The sequence below is a fragment of the Carassius auratus genome, chromosome 17 (assembly GCF_003368295.1).
Source record: "Carassius auratus strain Wakin chromosome 17, ASM336829v1, whole genome shotgun sequence".
Classification (NCBI taxonomy): domain Eukaryota; kingdom Metazoa; phylum Chordata; class Actinopteri; order Cypriniformes; family Cyprinidae; genus Carassius; species Carassius auratus.
Genome location: NC_039259.1, coordinates 8,854,446 through 8,878,583, shown reverse-complemented (window position 1 = coordinate 8,878,583; position 24,138 = coordinate 8,854,446). Strand labels below are relative to the sequence as shown.

The window sequence follows — 24,138 nt, the reverse complement described above, 5'->3', positions numbered from 1 at the left end:
AGTTTTTTTCTCTCACAGGACAGCTACAATACAAAAATCTGGTCCTTTACAATATCATGCACTGTTGCTCATTAAACTGCCCATATAAAGTATTTTAAATGTAACAACCTTGAACATTCAGAAGTAAAATGCAACTGTAGTGCAGCAGTAATATTAATGCAAGACCATCATATATTAAGTTTTTTTCTGCAGAATGCATAGGCTTCTTTTACTCTTCATATCTTACGTACATAACAGTATAAAGGCTCACACTTTTACTTAAAGGGATAGTTCACCCAAAAATCTAAATTATGTCATTAATAACTTCATGTTGTTCCAAACCTATAAGACCTCCGACCACAGTTTAAGATATTTTAGATTTAGTCCGAGAGCTCTCAGTCCCTCCATTGAAGCTGGGTGTATGGTATACTGTCCATGTCCAGAAAGGTAAGAAAAACATCATCAAAGTAGTCCATGTGATATCAGAGGGGCAGTTAGAATTTTTTGAAAACAGAATAAAAAGACAGTCACAACTTAAAACACATCTTGTGGCAAAAATAAATCAATAAATAAAAAGTTAAAAAGCATAATGAACTCATCTTATTTTGAGGAAATTTGTCTAATCAAAAAAATAAGTTTCCATACATAAGGAGTCCATACATTTTCAAATAGCTGAATACAGGCTATAAGATAAGACAACATAACTACTGTTAGCGCTCTGGTACAATGGACCTCCCATTCTCCTCAAGGTTACCAGTTCAATATCCATCAGACAGACAGACAGACAGAAAGAGAGACTACACATATTGATATAGATTGAAGAACCTGCTGTGAAATCCAGAAAGCCTTCAGGACAAAATAAAGTGAACTTATGTTTCAACATTTTATGATATAAGCCTTGAAACACCATACCTCACACCAAGAAATGTTGAAGAGTAGACAGATTGATTACCTGTTGTCACTGATCCATCTTCTGTAATGTGACAATGATACATCTAATTTAAGATAGATAGATAGATAGATAGATAGATAGATAGATGGATAGATGGATAGATAGATGGATAGATATTTTTGAGTTTATTGTGTATAATGGTGATGTTCCTGGTATAAGATCTAAGACACAAGTACAGATGGCACGTTAAATGTTTGTTAAATGTTGGTTAAATGTTTGATAAAATATTTTCTCCATTTACAAAATGGCTTTTTGCATTTAATACATATAGCTTACCTTAAAAAAATATCCAAAATAATAATTTAACACATAATGTTTATATCCATGTTTGATGCATGTTTATTTATGTTTCAAGAATCAGTGGATTAATATCATCACTCAAATAGACTAACTAGAATTGTAGTTAGCAATTTCCAAATATAATGAGAGCTTTGAGAACATTTAATGCCAGAGTTAAACATAAAAATAAATAAATAATCAAGCTTTTCTCTTCTTATTTATCTGGCGGGCTAATAAACATTGAGATGCCATTTTTAAGGAATACACATAAAATTAGAGTAGTAAATAACAAAACTATATACAGTATTATGTGTTTTGTTTCATTTATTATTTTTTGATAAGTACACTGCAGGGGCTAATACTTTTGGCGAAAAGTTTTTTTGTTTTTGTTTTTTTGTTTTTTTTTGGTTAGGGTTAGGTAGTTTTATACTGATCCAAATGTATGATTATCTGCTTATTATTTAACCGCATGAACATAACAACAACAATAACAACAACAAATATTAATAATAATATTTTACAAGTGCCTGTATGAAAAAAAATGAAGACGAGAGAAAAAAGAGAGAAAAAAGCAGACACATTTAACCTGACGCAGTGACGTATCCAGCCACTTCCGCTCCTGCAGGAAAAACACTCGTGAAGTTTGTGAACGGGGACACGAGCAGGAGATGGGCTGAACAGAACCACTTGAGCGATAATAAACCGAGTGAGTAGTTTGAGAAATCACACTTTTTAGTGCATATGTCTCTGTGTGATTGCGTTTATGGATATGGAGCTGTGTTAAAGAGTAAACACGGATCCCGCTGTAGATTCAAGGCAGGATTAAATGGAGACAGGGCGAGGTTGGGCTTTCCGCGCTGTTGCTAACTGACAGACGTGGACGTCGTTCTTGTAATGCTATAACAGTGTCGATCAATTAGAGATAATCTGTCAAGGATTATATTTATCATATAGAGCTAGATTGCAACTCTGAGCATGCTTCCATCGCCATTTTAATAATATCACTAATATCACATCATCATGTCGATTTCTATAAGCAAGGACAGATTTGAGTCATGTAAGTTATGTGTTGATTGGTTGATTGTCAATTTTTGTTCTTATCTCGGTCTTATTTCGATTTTATCTAATCTGGCCTTTCTGAGTGATCCCATTTAAAGTGTAAGTTTACGTTTACTTTATCATTTTAAGATTTTAAGATTTTCACTTTTATGTTTTACTTTGTAAAAGTGAAGATCCTTCAGCTTCATAAAAATGTTTAGATATAAAAAGGTAATGTTACCCTCACTCATTAAAAACAGGAATATCTATCTATCTATCTATCTATCTATCTATCTATATATGTGTGTGTGCAATTTGTAAAATAATGTAAATCCTCATTAGGAAACAACAAAAATGAGGTAGCGTTACTCCAGTTGTAGAAAAAATACATTAATGTTGGAAAAATAAAACAAATAAAGCTGTTAACTTTTATTTAATTTTTTTTGGCTGCTACTATGGGCTCTGTGCTAAAAACCTTTTCTACAGATAACCAAATTACAAACAGTAGCAGAAAATAAATGCAGTATAACAAAAACACAAATTAAATAAACATTGCTTTTCAGGTAGAGAAACGCATGGATCAAATATACTGATACACAAGTGTTTTCTTTCTCAACAGTTTACTTTAAGACATATAGGCCTAACCGACTGTGTTTACTAGGATATTTGCTAATGCAACATGTTGATGTAATTTGGTCTGTATTTATTCATCCATGCACAAAATAGCGGAATGGAGCTCAATTAGGAATTATTCTAACACTCTGTATGATTGCGTTTTGGATGGGTGCGCATGTCACTGCATGCTGAAAACTTCTCACAACTGCTAGACAATTCCATCAACTCTCCCGAGTGTCTTTTATGCTCACCCTTCAGGCTGTCTTATCATCCTGACACTTAAATTTGATCTAGAATGCATTTGCCGGTAATGCATAGACGGACATTGGTGAAAATGTGAATAATGCAAATATTTATGTTACAGATATCAATATTTTACATGGCAGCAATGCCTCGTATCGTTAGACATTCAATCAGTGATATCGATTACACCCCTAATATGTATATGTGTGTGTGTGTGTGTGTGTGTGTGTATTATATATAGGGCTGCACGATTAATCGAATGCAATTAATCGCGATTGTCAAGAGCATTTAGTCAGTAAAGCCGGTTCTGTGATTAGCAGTAAATTTCCATCATCTGTTTCAGGTGGAACAGCATTTACTACACCGAGCCGTAGTTCTCTGACAAGCTATGCAAAATCTCATTCGTAAACGCAGACGATATAATTGTAAGATTATGAAATCAACTAAATTGTTCACAGTAATGACAGCTGTTTGCGTATCTTCTCAGTGAACTACGGCTCTGTGTAGTAAATGCTGCTCCATCTGAGAGCACGTGAAAATACCACATTTAGTAACTCCAAATTCACTTCATAACGTCCATCGCATGTTTAAAATAAATCCTTCTGTGAGATGATGTGGCTTCTTAAACAGAATAATTAAGGCACAAAATATTTCATTGGATTCTAAACATTGATAAAGGCTATGTCGATTAGCATTTCATTATATACTTTATTATGATGAAAATTATAATAAGAAGAACTCCGATAAAGCATATATTGCTTTAGTTGTGTGTTTATTAGCTGAATCAATGAAAGCAGTTAAATCTTCTTTTTATTCAGCTGCAGCGATTTCTTCTTCGGGGCATATTTGGATTTGGATCCTTTGGATGGAGATTTACTGCTGATCACAGAACAGTACTTCACTGAAAAATAAGCATGACAATCACTGTTTCTGCTTAATTATGATTTATTGCCTTTGCAATTTATTTTTAATTAATTTAGCCCTAATCTCTCTCTCTCTCTCTCTCTCTCTCTCTCTCTATATATATATATATATATATATATATATATATATATATATATATAATACACACACGCACATACATACACACATTTATATACACACATTTATATATAATATATAAAACACATTTATAATTCATATATATTCCTGTTTTCAGTGGTTGAGGGTAAAGGTACCATTCTCTTTTGCACCAAACATTTCACATATTGTATTTTGTGTTTATTGTATTTTATGTTAACCATTAAATCATAAGCATTTCCTTACCACAGACCAGCCAATGGACACTTGACCTAAAATGTGTTAAAATGTTGTGTAACAGAAGGTCATTGTGTTTAAGTACGTCACTTTTGTTGGTGTGTTTGTAAATGGGCATGACGAGTGGATCAGTCAGCAAACATTTGGATTTGGTTTACAGACAATATGTTAACCACATTCAACATGATCTTTCACTACACTTTCCATGACCCTGTTTTGAGATGTTGTGACACGTTTTAGTGGACATGCAGAGTTGTTTGCTTAATGCATTCATTTCACATTCTAGAGAATAATTCTTACATTAACATACTTTTACCACTTTACTCTAATCTTCATTTGTTTCCATTATGTTGGTGAAGTTTATCCAAATGTTACTTATGATAAACAGAGAAATCAAAGAAAGAAAAAGTGGGAAAGACCATTATGTCTCTTGTGAATGTCCTTGAGATATCTTTTAATACAGCTAGACCAGATCTGTTTACTGTACAGATGTGCACAGTCTACACACACACTGGAATGTTTTTGTCAGGCTTATTATACTGTATACTAAGATTTTAAAATATATTTTAGTAAACTGAAATCAAATTATTAATGAAACTAAGCAGAAAACAAAAAAAAATGGAACAAAGCTATTAAGAAACCTTTCAGATTTAGCTTATTTTAGTTCCTGATTCCCTGACTATAAATGTATTTTGTTTTTTTAAACATAAAACAAGTCTTCTGGCTCCTTTAAAACAAACACAAATTTGAAAATATAAAAAAATTAATAACCTTCATGTTTCTATGTGCATGTTTACAATTGCTGAGACAGCTCAAGGCCAAGAGCTTGGTGCAAACCTTCTGACAACCTTGCATGGTTCAAAACAAATGTGTGAGGTGTGTGCTCATTTCTGTTTTGCCTGAAATGCTGCAAAAATATGCCAACCTTTGGTTTATAATAATATGAGTGAATTAGGTCACAGAGAGTGTGTCTTGTGCTGTGCACATTGCAAACACACAGTCCGGGTTAAAGTGGTGTTTCATGTGCCTTATCTATGACGTTCATCTTTGTCAGTGAAATGGCAGATTTGTTTTCTAATCAGGGATTCAAAGTAGGATATGTGCATGCAAACCAAACTAAACTTGTGTAGTTAGTGTTTTCCTGTGTGTGTGTGTGTGTGTGTCTCCTGTGTTAAAGTACATCAAATAACATAAACAAATTAAGCTCAACATGTAATTCTAACCTTCTTACACACACACACAGACGTCTAAGATCCAGAGATAAGGAGTTTGCCCTCTAAATTTCTTTGTGTGTGTTTGTGTATGTGTGTGCTTGTGTGTTAATGTGGTTGGTCTAGTATAAAACAAAACGAATCCTGTCTAGAATGTGACCAGACCTGTCTTGGAGATGATCTGCCCAATCTAAAATGAAAATCAAGAGGAGGAGAGCGAGAATAAGGGATCTGAATCCTCTCTAGCTGTTACCCTGCTTTTGCCACCTCTGATAAGCGCCACATTAGCAGATAACAGCTCAGAATGAGAAATCTGTCTGCTTTTGTTAAAACCCAAATGCTATATATGTCATGTTTTGCTTTTGACGGTAAAGGCCTGCCTACTCTAAAGACCTAAAAGAACATGGCTTCTCTAGAACCTATGAGCATTCCAGAACACAAGGCTGATTCTGTGCTCTGGAACCCAGGGCGGGGCTGAACAGCGCTCCATGCTAATTGGTGAAGTGACTCATGGTCATTGTTGCCTCTGCAGGGCGATGACACAGCAGGCCTTGTCTTCCTTCACAGCTTTTGTCTGTTTATGTCTTACACTCATGCCATTAATGCCTCTGCCCTTAGAATACAAGAGAGAATGGTGGATTTATTCTTGGTTTTGCTGGCCTGATACATTATGTGCCATATGCACGTGTTGTCAGAATGTTTTTGAATGTTACATAATACATAAACCAGGAAAATTGTGGTATAATATTGCTATATAAAATGCCCATTTTCTATTTTATTGTCTTTCAAAATTTCTTTTTTTTTTCTTTTGATGGCAAAGCTGATTATTCAGAAGCCGTTACTCCAGTCTTCTGCGTCACATGATCCTTCAGGAATAATTAGAATGTTGATTTGGTGCTCATGAAACATTTCTTATGTTGAAAACTGATGTACTGCCTGATATTTTTTGGAAACCCTGATATGCTTTTTTTGGATTCGTTGATGAATAGAAAGTTTAAAAAAGCAGAAATAGAAATAGATTTTTTGAAACAATGTACAAGTGTTTTTGATCAATTTAATACCTCCTTGCTGAATAAAGTATTTATTTATTTTAACAAAAAAAAAATCTATTGTGAATTATAAGCTACTGCTCTAAGTTCTAAATAATTGAGGACAAAACAAATTCCGTTGAATATACAATAATATTATATTTTAATTGAAAGTACAGATTTTTTTATTCTCCCAAAAGGTTTCTTATTCTTATTCAACTTTTAAAAGTTCTAAATTTTTAAAGATCTTATTTTATTTTTATTACTTTATTTTCTCCTTATAAAAAAAATAAGAAAGTAAAGAAAAGAGTTCTTGTCCAAAGCATTGCTGTGATTCATATCCTGTGCAGAATTCTTTGACACATCAGAGAAAGAAAATATTTTTCAGCTGAAAGAGCACAAGAAAGGGAGAGAAAGGATAACAAGAGGGGTCATTGAGGAAGGAAGGAGGTTTTTAAGACCGCTTAATGGCATCAGCTCATTTACTGTTAGTCTGACTAACCTCTTTCTCTTTCCAATCTTGTATCCCATCTCTGTCTTGAGCAGTTACTGATATCAGAGAGAGGGGGTAATGAGTAGTGTGAAGAGAGGGGGACATGCCTTACGTGGACCGGCAGAACCGCATCTGCGGTTTCCTGGATATCGAAGAATTGGAGAACAGCGGCAAGTTCCTGCGACGGTATTTCATCCTGGACACGCAGCAGGGTAGTCTGGTCTGGTACATGGACAACCCACAGGTATGATCTGGCTAAAATCTAAATAGATATGGGGAAATGTAGTTCTGTCTCACTATTTGAGAGTAATATTGTTTCTTGGTTTTCTAGAACCTGCCTGTAGGTGCCAAACACGTGGGTTCCCTCAGTCTCACCTACATATCCAAGGTAATCTGCCACCTTTTTACACATACAACAGTTTTCGCACATTCTGCCATTTCTGTGCATTGCTTTTTTGAGAAATTGCTACAAGGCCCCCACTCTTGTCTTAGGTCAGTGATGCCACCAAACAGAGGCCAAAAGCTGAGTACTGCTTTGGTAAGGCTTTCTCACTTTTAAACGTACATGTACTTCACTCATTCTGCTACCAATGTTCTGATTATTATATAACTGGGTGTTTTTGGAATGTAATGATGCTTTAGAATTAGTTCAGCATCTCATTTTTCAGTCTTTATTGTAAGAAGCGTGAGCCCGATATTTAACTTTTTTTTTTTTTGGTCCATAACTAATATGCACATTTTTTATTTATTTATAATTATTAAATTTGTGACCCTGGACCACAAAACCAGTTATAAGGGTCCTTTTTTAAAAAGTATTTTTTTTAGATTTATACATCATATTAAAGCGAAAAAAAAAAATAAGTTTTCCATTGATTTATTGTGTTAGGATAGGACAATATTCGGCCGAGATACAACTATTTGAAAATCTGGAATCTGAGGGTGCAAAAAAAATCTAAATATTGTGAAAATCAACTATAAAGTTGTCCAAATGAAGTTCTTAGCAATGCATATTACTAAACATAAATACGTTTTATATAATTATGATAGGAAATTTACTAAATATCATCATTGAACATGATCTTTACTTAACATCCTAATGATTTTTGGCATAAAATAAAATGGTTCAGTTTGACCCATACAGTGTATTGTTGGCTATTGCTACAAATACACCTGTTTTAGTTATGACTGGCTTTGTGGTCCAGGGTCTTATTTTTAAATTGTTTGGAAATGTGAAACACTTTCAGACTGACCAGCATTTTTCATATCTTATTTATATAACACTTTGTTATTTTGAAGATCTTATGTAGTCTGAACAGGCCTTGAGAGTTGCAGCTCAAGTGCTTGACTGAGGGGGTTTGTGGTTTAAATCCTGGCTAGGTGCTATACAGAAAGCTTATACGTTTAGATCATGTTTTACTGTAAGCACTGCTTTTGTAATTCTGCAAATAGATTGCAGTAGTATGTTGATGCAGTGGTTATCCACCAAAAATTTTTTCCAACTCTTCTATTTCACGCACACCTTGAGATGATTTTGAGCCCATACTTGTTCTCACACACACATTTTTGTGTTGCTTTGCACATACAGTTACTGCTGTGCACATGGTAACCTTCTGCACAACATGAGTGGAAACAGGAAACGGTGGTCTGGTCACTTGATAGATGTGTGTTTGTGTGCACATGTGCTTCTAAAATCTTGCTCTCTGCAGGATGCTTCTGTAGTAATCTGAAATTCATATCGAGGGGTTTATGAAATCCTGTATATTGGTTTACTTCATCAAAAATAACCAGTCCTTCTAACTTTTTATCAGTTGATTTTTTTCCAGATATAGCTTATATAATAGTTCACTCATTATTTATTATTTATAAATTATTTATTCTTCTTCCAAGCCCATATTAATATATTTCTACATTCAGTTCACAAACCTGTCTGATCTAGTTCACTGGTTCAACTCACTCACTTGCAATGGTTAAGGATTGTCAGTGATTCATAACTTTTATTTTGGTTTGAGTCACAAAGCAATCATTTCCAAAATGTTATTGTGAGGACAATATCACATAAACACTTAGAAATACATGCCATCAGCAAAATTTGAACCATACAAGGACACGGAGTGTTGCACAAGCATGAATTATTTGTTGGAAGGCAAGCATTTCAGGACAGCTGCGCATAATGAACATTGCACATGCACAATGGAGTTTGTGATGCAGTGAATTTTAGCATTCACCTTTTCATTCCAGCTACTGAATTAAAAGACATTGCAGGAAAAATTTACTGAGCATGAGCAGATAATCCATAAAGTCAGCTGTGCTCTAAAACAGGCAATCTGTGTGCTTTTGGGATTTATGGGCATTTAAAAAAATACACAGAGACCTTCCCTCTGATATTTCTCGGAACTGCTCAGCTAAATTAGAGTTATGGCTAGTGCTTTATGGGAAAATGGGTTAAGCTCCTTCTCTCTGTCTGTGTGCAGTCATCAATGCAGGAATGAGGAAATACTTTCTGCAGGCTAATGATCAGCAGGATCTTGTGGAATGGGTCAACGCGCTCAATAATGCAACCAAAATCACAGTGAGTACACACACGCAAAATGCACAAGCATATCCATTTATAACCCCATACAATTTACCCCTCTAAACACCCCAAATATCATAATTTAACAAATTAAAAAAAAAAATGTGTATCGTAATCAATCAAATATTTATCAGAGTTCATGAAAAAGAATTTGGAAAAAATGCAGGTCCAGGCACTCAGTAGGATGCAAAAGTTAAAAAGACTTTATTTAAAAGGGTTAAAGAATAAAACACCAACGCGTATCGGCCCACTGGTCTTCATCAGGTTGTTGGTAACAAAGAAACAGAATCAAGACATACTTAAACTGGCACTCTGGTACTTGCAACACAGTTTCTTTGCCGATAGATGCAATAGTTCAGATCATGTCTGATACCAGAGGTTAAACCAAACAGGACCAAATGAGACCTCTCCAAGTGGAAGAACAGGAATGACACTACTGAAAATATCCAGTGTACTCCACACAATATACTCCAAAGGTCAATAAACCAGTTACACATCATAGTTCTTAATTAAGATGGTTCTAAAACAACATGAATAGTGTACAAAAATAGCGATTGGGTCCCTCCCATGTTTTGCGTCTATATAATAGTGGTGTAACGATTCACTCGTTTTCTCGATGCATCGATTACAAACCCTGCTGATTCATATGCATCGATCTTGAAACATGATTTTTGAATCGTGAATCGCCGATCTTGGACAGTAATCGATTCAAAATGCTAAGAATCGAATGAATCGCGATTTCTATAGCGATTCAATGCTTTCAAAATGTATACACATTAAATTACTACACGCACGAATTAATGGAGACCTCGAAGAGTGTTCGTGAATCGTGCCTCTGATCTGTCCTTCACGCGCTCCACTGTTTACCGCCTGAGACTGTCACAGGATTGCGCTCGCGCTCCGTTCGTCTCTTACGCAGCTGACGTGTGACTTTTCTGTAGTTTGTCAACGGCTCTCTGCATCTTGCCGACAGAGTTACCGGAGCCATCGACAACTGTATTTATTGCATGGACGGAGCAGAAATGTAAGTGTCTAAATCATACGCACAGATCCATTGAATGATAAATGTTTTTAAACAATGCGGATGAACCGAATATACAAAGGAAACTTTTAAAATTAACCACAGCATTAACAACGACCTTGAAATAAGAGCGCAATATTTATTTGATAATCAGATGCATGAAAGTAGCGTTTGTTTCATTAGCAAACAGACATCTGGCGTTTTCTCTCAGAATCATTCGCTGATGGAGAGGAAAAGTTAAATAGAGATGAAGACATTTTCTAACTGAAAGAGAAGCGATCTCGCTCTCATAGATGTGCCAGGCTATATCTGCAGCTAAACGGAATAAAAGCAGAATAAACTGATGAAACTAAACAAAAAACCACAAACAATTTATGAATGATGCAGTGCTAATGGACATTTATTACAGTACAGAAACTATTAAGTATATTTTCTACCTTATTCTGTGCAGATACTTTAAATAATTGCTAATTAAATGTAGCCTAGTATATAAAATAATCATAAAATTGCCATTAGGAAAAAAATATCGATTACAAATGATTGATTATTGTCCAGCAGTGTATTTGATTAATTACAGCTAATTAAAAGTAATTAAAAAAGAAGATAATTCCTTGTAAAAATGAATATAATTGTATAATTATTATTATTATTATTATTATTATTGTTATTATATAAGCTACATACATAAAATGATTGTATTTGACATTTCTGTCACTTCTGAAATTATGGCTACGCCCCTGGTGTGACAAAATGTTAGCTTATACATAATACTCTTTAAGCTCTTTTTTAAAAACTTGGCTTACATACATTTTTACGTATGCCATGTCGCATCATTAAACTAGCATTTAACAATGGACAAAAGTTTTATTTTTATTATTTTTTTATTTTATTTTTTTTCTCTAACCTATGGTTCTCTTACCATAAATGCTACTGTAATTTGCCCCCTGACTAAGCATTTAAAGAATTTAGTGTAGCATTTAAATAATCCCGTGAATGCACTTAAAGAATGCAAAATCGAATCGTTATAATCGAATTGAATTTAATTGTGAATCGAATCGAATTGAATCGTTCTAAATTTACAAAAATCGTTCTTGAATTGAATCGAAAACCTATGAATCGTAATCTAATTGAATCGCTGCCTTGCCAAAGATTCACAGCCCTACTATATAATGTTTGGCCATTAGATAATTCATATTTCCAGTCTGGCATTCCAGGATGGCATATCTATGCTCAGCTACCCTATCCCTCAATCTCCTTTTAGTAAGGACTACATAAAAACAGCCACATGTGCACTCTAATCAAAAGACAACATAGGTAGTATTGCAATTAATAAAACTGTTAATAGTGAATAGTCGTATTACTGAAAACATCCATAAATGTAGCAGTTTTAGCCATATTCTCAAAATAGTTACAATTACCACAAGTTGGCAAATTGGCATAATTGGTAGCAAAACAAGTGCCCATTGCAGTCCCCTTTTTTTGTCTCTGTTTATTAAATGGCGCTCCATTTGAAAGCAGGTGATGGCGATTTACCGCTGATCAGGGAACTGGCTTGACTGAAGAAATGCGTGTGACAATCACATGTGATATATCGCCCATCCCTACATTACAGTAAAAACAAATCAAAAAGTATTACAATTATAAATATCTGCTTTCTGTTTTGATATTTTATTTAATCATTCTAATTATCAATGTTGAAAATACTTGTGCTGCTCAAAATTTGGGGCAAAACTGTGATACTTTTTTCCCAGGATTCTTTGATGAATAGTAAGTTGAAAAGAACAGCATTTATTTGAAAGAGATATTTTATTTATTGATTTGTTGGAACAGTGTTGACTAATTTTTTTTAACAGTAGTATTAATTTTCTCCTGTTTTCATTACATGCAAATATAGATTAAATTAGCTATTGTGTTTTCCTTTCAAGCTTCTTTAAAGAACTGGATTGTTTGCATTAGTTATCTAGCTATTATAAAACAAGCTCACGTGTTAATCTGATATCTCCGACTGCTGCATACAGGAACATTTAAAGAAACAATGAATGCATTCAACAAGGTCATTCAGTCAGTGTCAGTGTCAGTGGTTCTGTCAACACTGCAGACTTTGTTCACTGGGCAGGATTCTAGTTACTATTCTCTGGGAGTTTATCTCCTAAATGTAAACCAAATAACAAAGTTCAAGCGATTACAAGCAAAAAAAAATTATTCATACATACATGCACAGGAAGTTAAAAGTAAAAAAAAAAATAATAATTCTGTCCTGTTTAAGCCATGCATTCCTCATCCTGATGCCATTTTCTGTTTGTGAGTCACTTGGCTGACTAATGGGAAGTTGTATTGTTTAAATGATCCTCACCTCATCCTCAGTCATCATCGCTTCAGAATGCCCTCTCACACTCACACATACCCTACAATGTCTCTTCTGCTCTTTTTCACTCTCTCTGTATCACTAATATATCACACTTCCACATGCAATGGCAGGAAAAGCTCTCACTGTAGGCCAGACACTCTTGGAGCGTGGGCTGATGGATTGAAGGGCTACACAATAAGCCGTTGTTGAGTTATCCTGTGAGTCTCACAATTGATAGTTAATTCGTCTGTGCTCCATTGACGTTTTTTCCCCTCAGTGCTTTTGTTGCATTGCTTTGCATTTTCAGTATTTTGCTGCTGCCCTTATTTTTTAAAATGCCCACACTCATTCTCTGTCTTTTTATTTTTTTGTCTCTCCGAGGTTCCTAAGTCCTCTGATGCTGTTCACTCTGAGAGTCAGAGTCTGGCTTCAAATGGAAACAAGAAACAGGTTCCATACAAGACTGAGATCATTGCAGGAGTGGCTGTCGTCACACAGACACAGGTATTCTCACTCATGACGAGCAAAAATGGCTGCCCATTGTTCCACTTTGGATGGGTTAAATGCAGAGCACGAATTCTGAGTATGGGTCACCATACTTGGCTGTATGTCACGTCACTTCACTTCAAGGCCCAGAAAGGTAGTAAGGACATTGTTAAAATAGTCCATGTGAAGTCAATGGTTCAACTGTCTTTTTCTGATGCTACGAGAATACCTTTTTTTCTTGTCTTCCGTGGCAGTTGACACACATTCACAAGAGTACCAATGATGCATGCGTGTGTTGCTGCTGACGCAGGAGCCAGCATTTTGACGTAAAACCCGGATGCACTTCGCCTTGTTTGCAAGCAGAGTAATGCATACGCCATTAAAAACTGACATGATAGAGAAGCAGTTGTTAAATAGTCATTATTTTTGTTTTCTCTGCACACATGAAGTATTCTCATCGCTTCATAAAATTAAGAACCACTGATGTCATATGAACTATTTTAACCATGCCCTTACTACCTTTCTGGGCCTTGAGCATGGTAGTTCAATGGCATGTAGCCTCCTAGTACTTCACAAGTGAGCAGTTTAATTTAAATAATGGGCAAGGAAATAAAACCCTATAGCTTGTTTTGAAATTGGAGAATGTTCTGTTTGTCTGCTTTTTCCCTACTGCCTTCTTTCAGCAGGATGGAGAGGTGGGACACAGTGTTGGAGGAGAGAAAGTGGGTTTGAGGAAGGCTCAAAACCATCCACCATATTTGCACTCCAGAGCAGGCCAGGATCAAGCCATTATTAAAGCAGGATATTGTGTCAAACAAGGGGCTCTGGTGAGTTTTTAACCTAGGACTCGTGGAGTTACGTTTGTGTGTGTTAAAAAATGCCCAAAATTATTGTATTTAAAGTCTGATTTGTGGAATGTATGAAACTGGTTGACTACTGGAGAGAATTGTTTAAAGGTTACTGTTATCCTGTTGTATCAGATGAAGAACTGGAAAAGGCGATATTTTGTTCTGGAGCAGAACTCAATGAGTTACTTCAAGTCTGATCTGGTATGTTGTGTATTTGTTCTCGACTTATGCAGCAGTTGCATCTGATAGTTTGTCTTAAATGCTGCTCAAAGCCTTGTACAATTAAAGTTTTAGGATGAATGGCTACATTTTCATTTGATCTTGACATCTAAGCTAAATTGTACTAGCAAATTAATTTATTGAAATAATAGGCCTCTACTGTTACTGGCCTTAATTATGCAGTTTTGTGAAAGAATATGAATTGAAGGGTTATTTTCTTTTGCATTTAAGTTTTTCTTTTTTTAAATCTGAACAAAAGATAAAGCCAAATACCAGTGCTCTGTCTCAACATGAACAGCACTATACCTGAAAAATTCCAGGCAGCTGCCAGTTGTGTGTGATTCAACTGCATATGTACATGTGTGTCTGGCTGTTAGAGGATAGAACTCAGTCCTGTTGTGTGGTTCTTGGCCAGAGTAAGCTCTAAAGTGGCACTCTATGCTAGTAGATCAGGCTCTGTGAGACTTATTTGTAATTCTTTCAGGAGAAGGAGCCTTTGCGGATTATTCTTCTGAAGGAGGTCCATAAGGTGCAGGAGTGCAAACACAGGTACAAACAGAATGCCTCCCAATCGTAACTGACCCTGGACCACAAAACCAGTCATAAGGGTCAATTTATACAGCATCTGAAACCTGGATAAATAAGCTTTCCATTGATGTATATCAAATAGTATTTGGCTGAGATACGACTGTTTGAAAATCTGGAATCTGAGAGTGCAGAGAAATCTAAATATTGATAAAATTGCCTTTTAAAATGGTCTAAATTAAGTTCTTAGCAATGCATATTACTGATGAAAAAATAAGTTTTGATATATTCACAGTAAGAAATATACAAAATATCTTCATGGAACATGATCTTTACTTAATGTTCTAATGATTATTGGCATAAAAGAAAAATCAATCATTTTGACCCACACAGTGTATTTTTGGCTATTGCTACAAATATACCCCACCAACTTAAGACTGGTTTTGTGGTCCAGGGTCACATATGCTTTCAAATCTTGTTATTTGACTGAACATTCCTATAAATATGGATCCTTCGGTAATTGCATTGTGCTTTTGTACTACCATTCAAAATATAATTTAAAATTACCTTTTTTCTTTTTTAAAAGATTTAAAAATGTATTCCTATGATGGTAAAGCTGAAATTTCAGAAGCCATTACTTCAATCTTCAGTGTCACATGAGAAATCATTCCAATATGCTGATTTGGTGCCAAAGAAATATTTCTTAGTATTATGAATGTTTAAAACAGTCTAGTTTTGGTTTTGCTGCAAAATATTTTTATGGAAACCATGACACATTTTTTTTTTCAGGATTCTGCATTTATTTGAAATATAAATCTTTTTATTTCTCGGTAAGGCGCCCTTCTAAGCAAGTTTGTAAAAAAAAAAAATTAGCCGCTCCGATTTCACTCCCCCATGACATATAAAGGGGATCTTAATATAATATTACCGCCCCTTAATCTGAACGTTTCCACCCATGCAACTGCCATTGTGTTTTTGCAAGCAACAGTGTTGTACCAGTTCTAACGCCATGCCGAAAGATTAGCAAAACATGCTAACTGTTTTGTCTTTGGCTGCACTGAAGAGCACAGAACACTATTTAGAGACCCAGCCTCAGAGGAGACAAGAATGCCATGGATGTGTTGACTTATTTCCTGTATATTAAGCTTCTGCCACGGAGATCTAAATCAAGCATGCAATTTATTTCCCAGCTGTTTACCTTCACAGACATTTAACTATTTTTGTAACTCATTTGTGCTTTTAATATAAACTTGTGTGTATTTTAGAGTTTAATCGCAACAAGATATGAAAGAGAATAGGCATTTTCAAAATGATATAATAAATTATATATTGGGTATTTTGAGCTGAAACTTCACAGACACATCTCAGACACCTGAGATTTATATTACTTATTGTTAAAAGGGGCATAATGGGTCTCCTTTCATATACAAGTTAATCTCTTCTTGTTTCACTTTCAGTGAAATAATGATGCGAGACAACCTCTTTGAAGTCGTCACAAACTCCAGAACATTTTATGTACAGGTGAGAAGCCTGGTCAGCTTCAGTGACCAAAGATTTTAAGATTTACTGATAAGGGTGTTGAAATGGATTTCTTTCTTTTTGTGAAAATAAATATTACTATATTCTATGTAGGTCCTACGCTGTATCTCTGAACCAAATAGACATTCGTAGGATCAAATCTTGAGCATTTGTAACTTTTGTAGAATCTCTTTGTGTTTATTTTAAAATATGTAAAAGCTTTCCATCTTTTTCTACCTCTTGGTTTCAGGCTGATAGTCCAGAGGAGATGCACAGCTGGATCAAGGCTATTTCAGGAGCCATAGTTGCTCAGAGGGGCCCAGGCCGGTCTGCAGCCTCTGTATGTACACACATGCACACATGCACTCAAAAGTAGGTAGTCACTCTGTCTCTGAGCAAAACAATGGAGCAGGAATTCATGAGTCAAGCCGAGAACATGTGGAGAGCGTGTGAATTTTCTCCAGAAAGACCCTGAGGAGTTTATTTGAATATAAATATGTAATTTAATTATTTGTCTTTCTTTCTCTTTCTTTTGCACATGCACATATGCACGCACATACAGACACGCATGAGTGAATAATGATATGACTGCAGTGGTTTGGGTTTAAGATTGGTAATGGCTCAGAAGTGTTATTGCAATATGGAATAAGAGAGTAGATGTGGGCCACAATCTGTTCGTTTCGTACATTTTCTCCCACTCCCCTCAGAACCTAGTGACCCCAAATAGTATTTGGACACTTAAGGTATTAAAGTCATAGATGTATTTTGTAGAACAGTAAACATTTAGCTGTAGATGGAAGTAGCAACAAACGTTTTCTTCTGTATTGTGACGTATATCCAAGTGAAACTGATTACTAAAAATGGGGGAAAAAATGTATAGTGGAAGCTTGGTTCTGTTCGGTTGTTGATTGGTTGAAGATAGTTTTTAACGTGAGATTGCAGTCATTTGAAAGATAGAGACAGAGGTTAAGAGAACTAAATGATTGGCGAAGTCAAGAATATGTCATACAAGTCTTCCATGTCAATGGAGTTATAACATTTTGATTAAAAAATTACTAGTTTGAAAAAACTTCACAGTAAGATAATGACATTAATCATTCACAATAAAATGCATTTAGAAACTTGAATTTCCATTTTATGAAATTATAAAACACTAGATAGAGTATATTATATGAATGTAAGTGTTTCTTGTTAGTAGATTTATTTATTTTTTCTTGCAGATGCCACTTGGTTAGATTTTTTTATGTTAATGAAATAACATTCATACATTAAGTGTCCAAATACATTTTTGGGGCCTGTATCTCTTTCTCCCTTTCTTCTTCCTCTAATGTAGCTTTGCACTGTTGTTTCAGATGCGTCAGGCCAGAAGGCATTCAAGCCCCTGTATTCAGAGATACACACCACGTGTCACTCAAGGCAGCACGTATGTGAGCTCCGCCCCTTTGATCCGCCCCTTGTTTGCTTTTTCTCGCTTCGCTTTGGAGGAGTCACTAGCGCACAGCCTTTTACGCACGTGGACGTACTCACCAAACTTGATCTTTTCCACTTCGCTTTTCGCGAATAACTTCACACACGCGCACTTAACAGTTCAAATGCAGAAATATACCTATTCAACAGTTCATTCCAGAAATGCATCGTTTTCCGCTGACCTTATGTCTTCCCGCTAATTTTACCTTTGTTTTGTTTTCCTCTGTTTCTTCTCAACCTTGTGGCTCCTTAATTTGAACTAATGGTTAATATTGATGCACTTCATTTCTAATGCTTCAGCCTCTCTGCCAGCCCACTGCAGTCTCCTGCCACACACCCAAAATGCATTTTTCACACATTTCAATAGCTCATCTGTATTTCAATATTCTTTATTATTGTGTGTAACATGCTTCATAAAGTTTGACTTTTTTTTCACCATTGTTAATGATCTTCCAGACTGGTATTTACTGATTAAAATAAAAATAAAACCATATTCATGGCCCATTTTGCTTCCATTATGTAATATTTATTAGTGAAACTACGTATTAAATAAGACATATTAAACAATTTTATTTATCCTTTAAAAACTGATTTCATAATTTTTTTTCATGTGATAGTTTTTACTTCATGTTGACTTTACAACTTTTAGTTGCCTTCACTATAACATAATTTTTTTTAAACATTCAACTTATCACGTTGTTTACACATTTCCAAACCTCACAAATATATGCAGTATTTTGAATAAGGTGTGCTCTAGTGTTTGAGAGTTGCCTTTTGATGTCTGTGTATCTTAAAAGTAGGGATGCACGATATTGGATTTTTGCAGATATCTGATATGCTGATATTTTTTATTGTTTTTAACAAGAACTTATTTTTTAGAATTAAATAAACAATACTGAAGTTTTTTTTGACAGTACATTGAAGCTTTGAAAATAACTATAAATAAGCTTTATATCAATCACTGAATTGTTGAAAAAAGTGTTAACCCTAACATTTTATTTAAGATTTCATATTTGTAGATGGTCTAAAGCAAGAGTAAACTTTCTGAAAATATTTTAGAGCTTATGATTTGTTTAAAAAAAAAAAAAAACATATTGCACATTAATGAATAAATCAGTATATAAAAAATGATTAAATTTACATATTAAAATAATTTACATAATTGTCAAGGTTTTCTTTTTTAAATGTAAGCCAAAGCTTCTGACCTCGTACTCATCATTTTATAACATAATTTACTGCTTTTTTAATCAGAGACACAGTGTAAATGTTATTTTTATAGGGTATTCTACTTTTAATTTAATAAGAAGTAGGCCGACATTGCCCCTACGGAATTAAAACTCCTTAACAAACGGGCATTAGGACCCAGGGAGGCTTTTCATATCAGGCCAGTGCCGATATTTACATTTAAAGCCATTATCCGATTCCGATATCAGTCCGATAATATTGAGCATTCCTACATAAAGTCATCCAAACTTCTCATTACTGACTTGCAGTAAGATTTTAGTCTTGAGGTAAACCCTAGAGTCCCGGACATCAGGTCCTCAATCACTGATGTTATTAGACATGTCTGTGCTTTCTCACACGATTGTTAGGTAAAATGTTTTGGACTGTCTAAAACAATGACTAAGATACTTTTTCTGTTGTGTTGCAGTTCTCAAACTGATGATAATATTTTTATATCTGTGGATTAATTAGTACCTGTAAACACAGAATGCAGTTCTAACCTTGTCTCAATATTTGACATCTTTCCCTTCTTACATTATTTCTGTCATTCAATCTTTCTTTGTCATTCAAGTCTCCTCACTCTTTTCTTTCATTTATATTTACCTTTGTCTCTGTCTCCCACTTTCTATCTAGAGCTGGGCAACATCCCTTAAAAATAATTAAAATGTTTCAGTCTATTACAATATTTGATGCGTTTCTCTCTCTCTCTGTTTTGAAATACAATAATAATTCATTTAAAATGCATAAGATTGAATTTATTTGATCAAAATGTGTAAAAAAAAAAAGATGTAGTTGATCAATATGATATGCAGCAATATGATAAAAACTAACCATTCTGAGTTTCAAATATTACATTTTAAAATAAAATATTTTTGTCACTTTTGTGTTTAACACATCCTGATTTTGAAATAAAACCAAACAAAAAGTTTTTAAAACATTTTAATAAGATATATTTAAAATATAATTTTTGCATGATAAATCTTTTGAAGAGTTTAGAATTGAAACTTTTATGAATGGACTGAAATGATTCTTGAAAATTAATCAGACAAAAACAGTTGTTTTTGATACTGAAGGTTACATTTAGAGATACTATTAAAGCTCATACTCTTCGTGTGCTTCATGGCTAATGAAAGTGTCTTTAGCAAAATAGAGCACCAGGAAAATCAATCGTTCAGTCCAGCTTCTACCTCTAACTGCTTCTCACGTTCTCTGTCATGTTGTGTTTTCCAGTGAGTGGGACAGCTGGGCTCTCTGAGTACTAACACTTCTGATCTGGTGCTCTGCTGGCTCTGGTCTCTGGTACTTTTCTTCTTCTACTCCTAAACTCATCTAAAACTTCTAATGCGTTTCTCGGGTGTTCTTACTCCACAGCTGAGACTGCTCTCAGTCATTAACGCACTGCATCGATCTTTAACACTTCATTCAGACCAGAACTTATGTAGATGTACTCTCCCTCGTTCTTCCTGTTTAGGAGTTCATTGTTGGCGGCTCCTGTTTCTACCGCCAGCACACGAGTCACGCCATCCCCTGGACGGCCAGCCCTGCCGTGTCAGCAAACCCAGAATGCCGTGGTCCCACGAGGCCTGGCATGGGACAGCGAGCACTTCATGAGCCTGCTGCCCCTGCCCCGCCCACACGCCCGTCTGTCACTGCAAGAGACCCGCCTCTCCAAGTGACTCACGAATCACCATGGCGGAGACGTAGCAGCTTTGGAATGTGTGACGCTCCCTTGCCCCAACTCGATCTGGATAATGCAGATCTTCCTGTCAGTGAGGTCTGAAGGTTTTACATTAGACTTTTAACTCTGACACAGAAATATTAAGATTAAGTGTGTGCAGAGATTAAGTGATGGAAGGATCACTGGAGGGATAGATGACCAGGCGTTTAGATCCACACTGATTCGACCTGACCTGTTGACCAAATTCTGAACTTTTAAAACAGGTGATGTCGGATAAAAAGAGCTTCAGTCATGTTCACCTAGATCAGGAACTCTACCACAATGATTCAGACACCAAAGATTCTTCCAAGTACCTTCTAACATTTTGAAAGTGCTGAAGGAAAAGAAATATTTGAGGAATATGGATTAAATATCACCTGACCTGAAGTAGTTTCTGGGATTGTGTCGGAAGACGTGAAGATTTGTGATGCCCCATGGTATTGAGTCAGAAAAGGCTGTGTTTATGAGAAGTGATTCCTGTTAATATCCAATAATTCCCCTTCTCTGAGCATTACAGAGCATGCTTCATTTTTCCTGTTTTAATTTTTTTTCTGTACAGTTTCCTATTTTTAAAAGTTATTCTATGTGCTGTTAATGTGACTAATTGATCCTGTGGACTACGCTGGGATTTATTTTGACTGACATCTTTTATCCACACTTTACATAAGGGTGAATTCTTGTAGCTGTTATAAAATAGTTTGTCTCTTGCTCTGCTAAGTGATGAATCAAACCCATAGGTTTTTTTTTCCAATAACTCAATGGGTTGGATACACTAAAGCCAAACTGATGCTGAATAGTCTGCCCTCAGCCGTTCTGGGTATGACTGTTTTTGTCTGATCATATGAGTGAGAGTTTGCTGTTGAATTGTTCATAATTATTTAGTTATTGGGATTCAAGTATGACTACTACGTTGAAATGCTTGTCAGTGTATTTTTATCTTTGTATTGATAAATGTTTGCCTTCTGTTTAAAAAAAGTGCCTGCATTTTTTTTCTCCGTTTTAACCGTTTTTATTATTATTTTTTGTCTTGTTTTGTGCTGTAACCGTTTTAATCTTGTTTGTTTATATTATTTATTATAAGAAAAAGCAATAAACCAAGTCTGAATTTATGTTGTAGATTTTAATATCACATTAGCTTCCCAAACAATGAATTGATATGAGTGAAATGCTTCGGTATTGTTTTTTTTGTTTTTTTTAGACTCATCTGTTACTAGTTAGTGAAAAGGAAGGTTTTATTGCCCTCTGTTGGACGTTCAAACCTAATGTTGAAAAACTATTGCTGATTGTGGCTCTAAAACACCTGTTAAACTGCTGTAAATAACTGGACACGACTTGTTAATTGTAATATTATTTAAATAGATTAGGTAATTTGACTAAACTATCAAATGCTATTCTTGGCTCTATAACATGTCCAGTTGTCAAAATACAGCATGTTTTTCCATGTAAATTTGCACTGACCTCACTAAGACTGTCAAATTAAGGATGTGATGTCACCAACTAGACCATGACGGCAATGGCACCAGCTGAGATAATGCTGGCAAGTATTTTGTTGATAATATTTTGCAAGGCCTTTGGGTAGAGCACCACAGTCAAAATAGGTTTTAAAAGGGATAGTTCCCCCAAAAGATTCTGTCATTATTTACTCACCCTCATGTCGTTCCAAATGTTTAGTTTTCTCTGAAAGATATTAATTTTTTTGCTGAACCTTCACTTTAAGTCATAATCATTGGCTTAAATGTTTAGGGTTAAATGTTAATTCATGTATGCAAAGTTATGACATCATTGAAAGTTGCTGTTTTTTTTTGTTTTGTTTTTTTGCCTCTTATACATTTTTTGCTTTATTTCTGCTGGAACAAAAAACACATCAGGAAACCATTCTACAGTTATAAATTAATTTTTCAGAAAAATTGATAGATCTGTTTTGGTTCGCTCTTATTAGCTGATAATTAAACTCAGGTTGTATGACAAGTTGTATTATTTTACATGACCTTTTTAAAACGTTAAAAAAAAAAACAATTCAGCAGTTCCGGTACTGTAATATATATAATATATATATATATATAATATTTGTTTTTGTTACTTGAAATGAAGCAGAAATAATAATAAAATATTAGTGTTACTAATTTCCTTTGCAAAGCCTTCAAAAAAAAAAAAAAAAAAAAGAATTGTAGTGGCAATATATAAAAAAGAAAAACTATAATAAAAACGCGAAAAGCACATAAATGTATTGCAACTTAAATGAAAAGTGAGTATAAAAGCTCAAAGTATTAATAATAGTGTGGTAATCATATAGTAAATAATACTAAAATAACACTTGAGTATTCCGAGCACTTTCTGTTATAATAATTATGTAAGTCTCATGCATAGCTGTTAAAACCACTGTTACGTTAATTAAAAGATTTATGTTGTCTGAGCAGTGATAATATTGGGAGAGAGGCGAAAAGTATGTTCCTCTTATTCATTCTCCATCTTCAGACATGTCTTTTCAAGTCGCCTACAGTTTAGTGTTGGCTGCGTTTCAGTGTTGTTGTCATTGATATTAATGAGATAACCATAACCAAACCATTAGTCAGAACTGCCAAACTTAATAGTTTTTTTTTCCCCAAAGGAAAACCAGAAAATCACCCTCTTTGAGTTTCTCAGTTCCACTTAACCACAAAAACAACCCAGCCCTCTAGTCCTTGGGCCAGGGGCCTCTCCCATGTCCAAATCCCTTGTAAAGACGCCAGTACAAAAACAGCCTAAGGAGCTGGTCAGTGAAAGTGTTTAAAGTTAGTATTTAGACTAATTATTTTTTATTCAGTTTCTTTTTCTTTTTTCACACAGCATCATAAATATAGACCTACCACTAGAATCTCAGACATGTAGTTTGTGTGCGAACAAGCTCTGCGAGACGGATTATAGGCCTGTAAAATTCCTGGACTCACTCTCATTCATACACTCTGCAGTCCATGTGTTACCACAAAGATGTTTATCAGGCTTAATTCAAGCGCCTGTAAATTATAGCAGGAAGTTGAAGCTCAGCCTGCCACAATTAAATAACTCTGTTTGTTGCAAGCTTTAATTATGGGTTCAATTAATTTGCTATTTGGAGAGTGG

At 34.9% G+C, this 24,138-nt stretch overlaps 1 protein-coding gene across 4 annotated transcripts; it reads left to right on the top strand.

Annotated features, from left to right (window-relative positions):
* The first annotated feature begins 1,783 nt into the window (after positions 1-1,783).
* Positions 1,784-22,009, top strand: plekha1a (pleckstrin homology domain containing, family A (phosphoinositide binding specific) member 1a). 4 transcript variants are annotated; one of them, XM_026285617.1, is made up of 13 exons: positions 1,784-1,916; positions 7,149-7,339; positions 7,427-7,483; positions 7,588-7,633; positions 9,567-9,664; positions 13,417-13,539; positions 14,208-14,348; positions 14,502-14,570; positions 15,073-15,137; positions 16,571-16,634; positions 16,882-16,971; positions 17,984-18,058; positions 20,794-22,009. In XM_026285617.1, exons 2-13 carry the CDS (start codon positions 7,199-7,201, stop codon positions 21,100-21,102), a joined length of 1,278 nt encoding a protein of 425 aa, XP_026141402.1. In that variant the 5' UTR covers positions 1,784-1,916; positions 7,149-7,198; the 3' UTR covers positions 21,103-22,009. The 4 variants fall into 4 exon arrangements, with proteins under 4 accessions (XP_026141402.1, XP_026141404.1, XP_026141400.1 ...); XM_026285619.1 differs by having other exon boundaries at positions 14,205-14,348; positions 17,984-18,054; XM_026285615.1 differs by having other exon boundaries at positions 14,205-14,348.
* Positions 22,010-24,138: the final 2,129 nt, after the last annotated feature.

Coding starts and splice junctions, on each gene's coding strand:
- plekha1a (XM_026285615.1), top strand. CDS start 7,199: ATGCCTTACGTGGACCGGCAGAACCGCATCTGCGGTTTCCTGGATATC. Junction 14,349..14,501: donor GTGTCAAACAAGGGGCTCTG/GTGAGTTTTTAA, acceptor CTGTTGTATCAG/ATGAAGAACTGGAAAAGGCG. Junction 18,059..20,793: donor TCACTCAAGGCAGCACGTAT/GTGAGCTCCGCC, acceptor CTTCCTGTTTAG/GAGTTCATTGTTGGCGGCTC.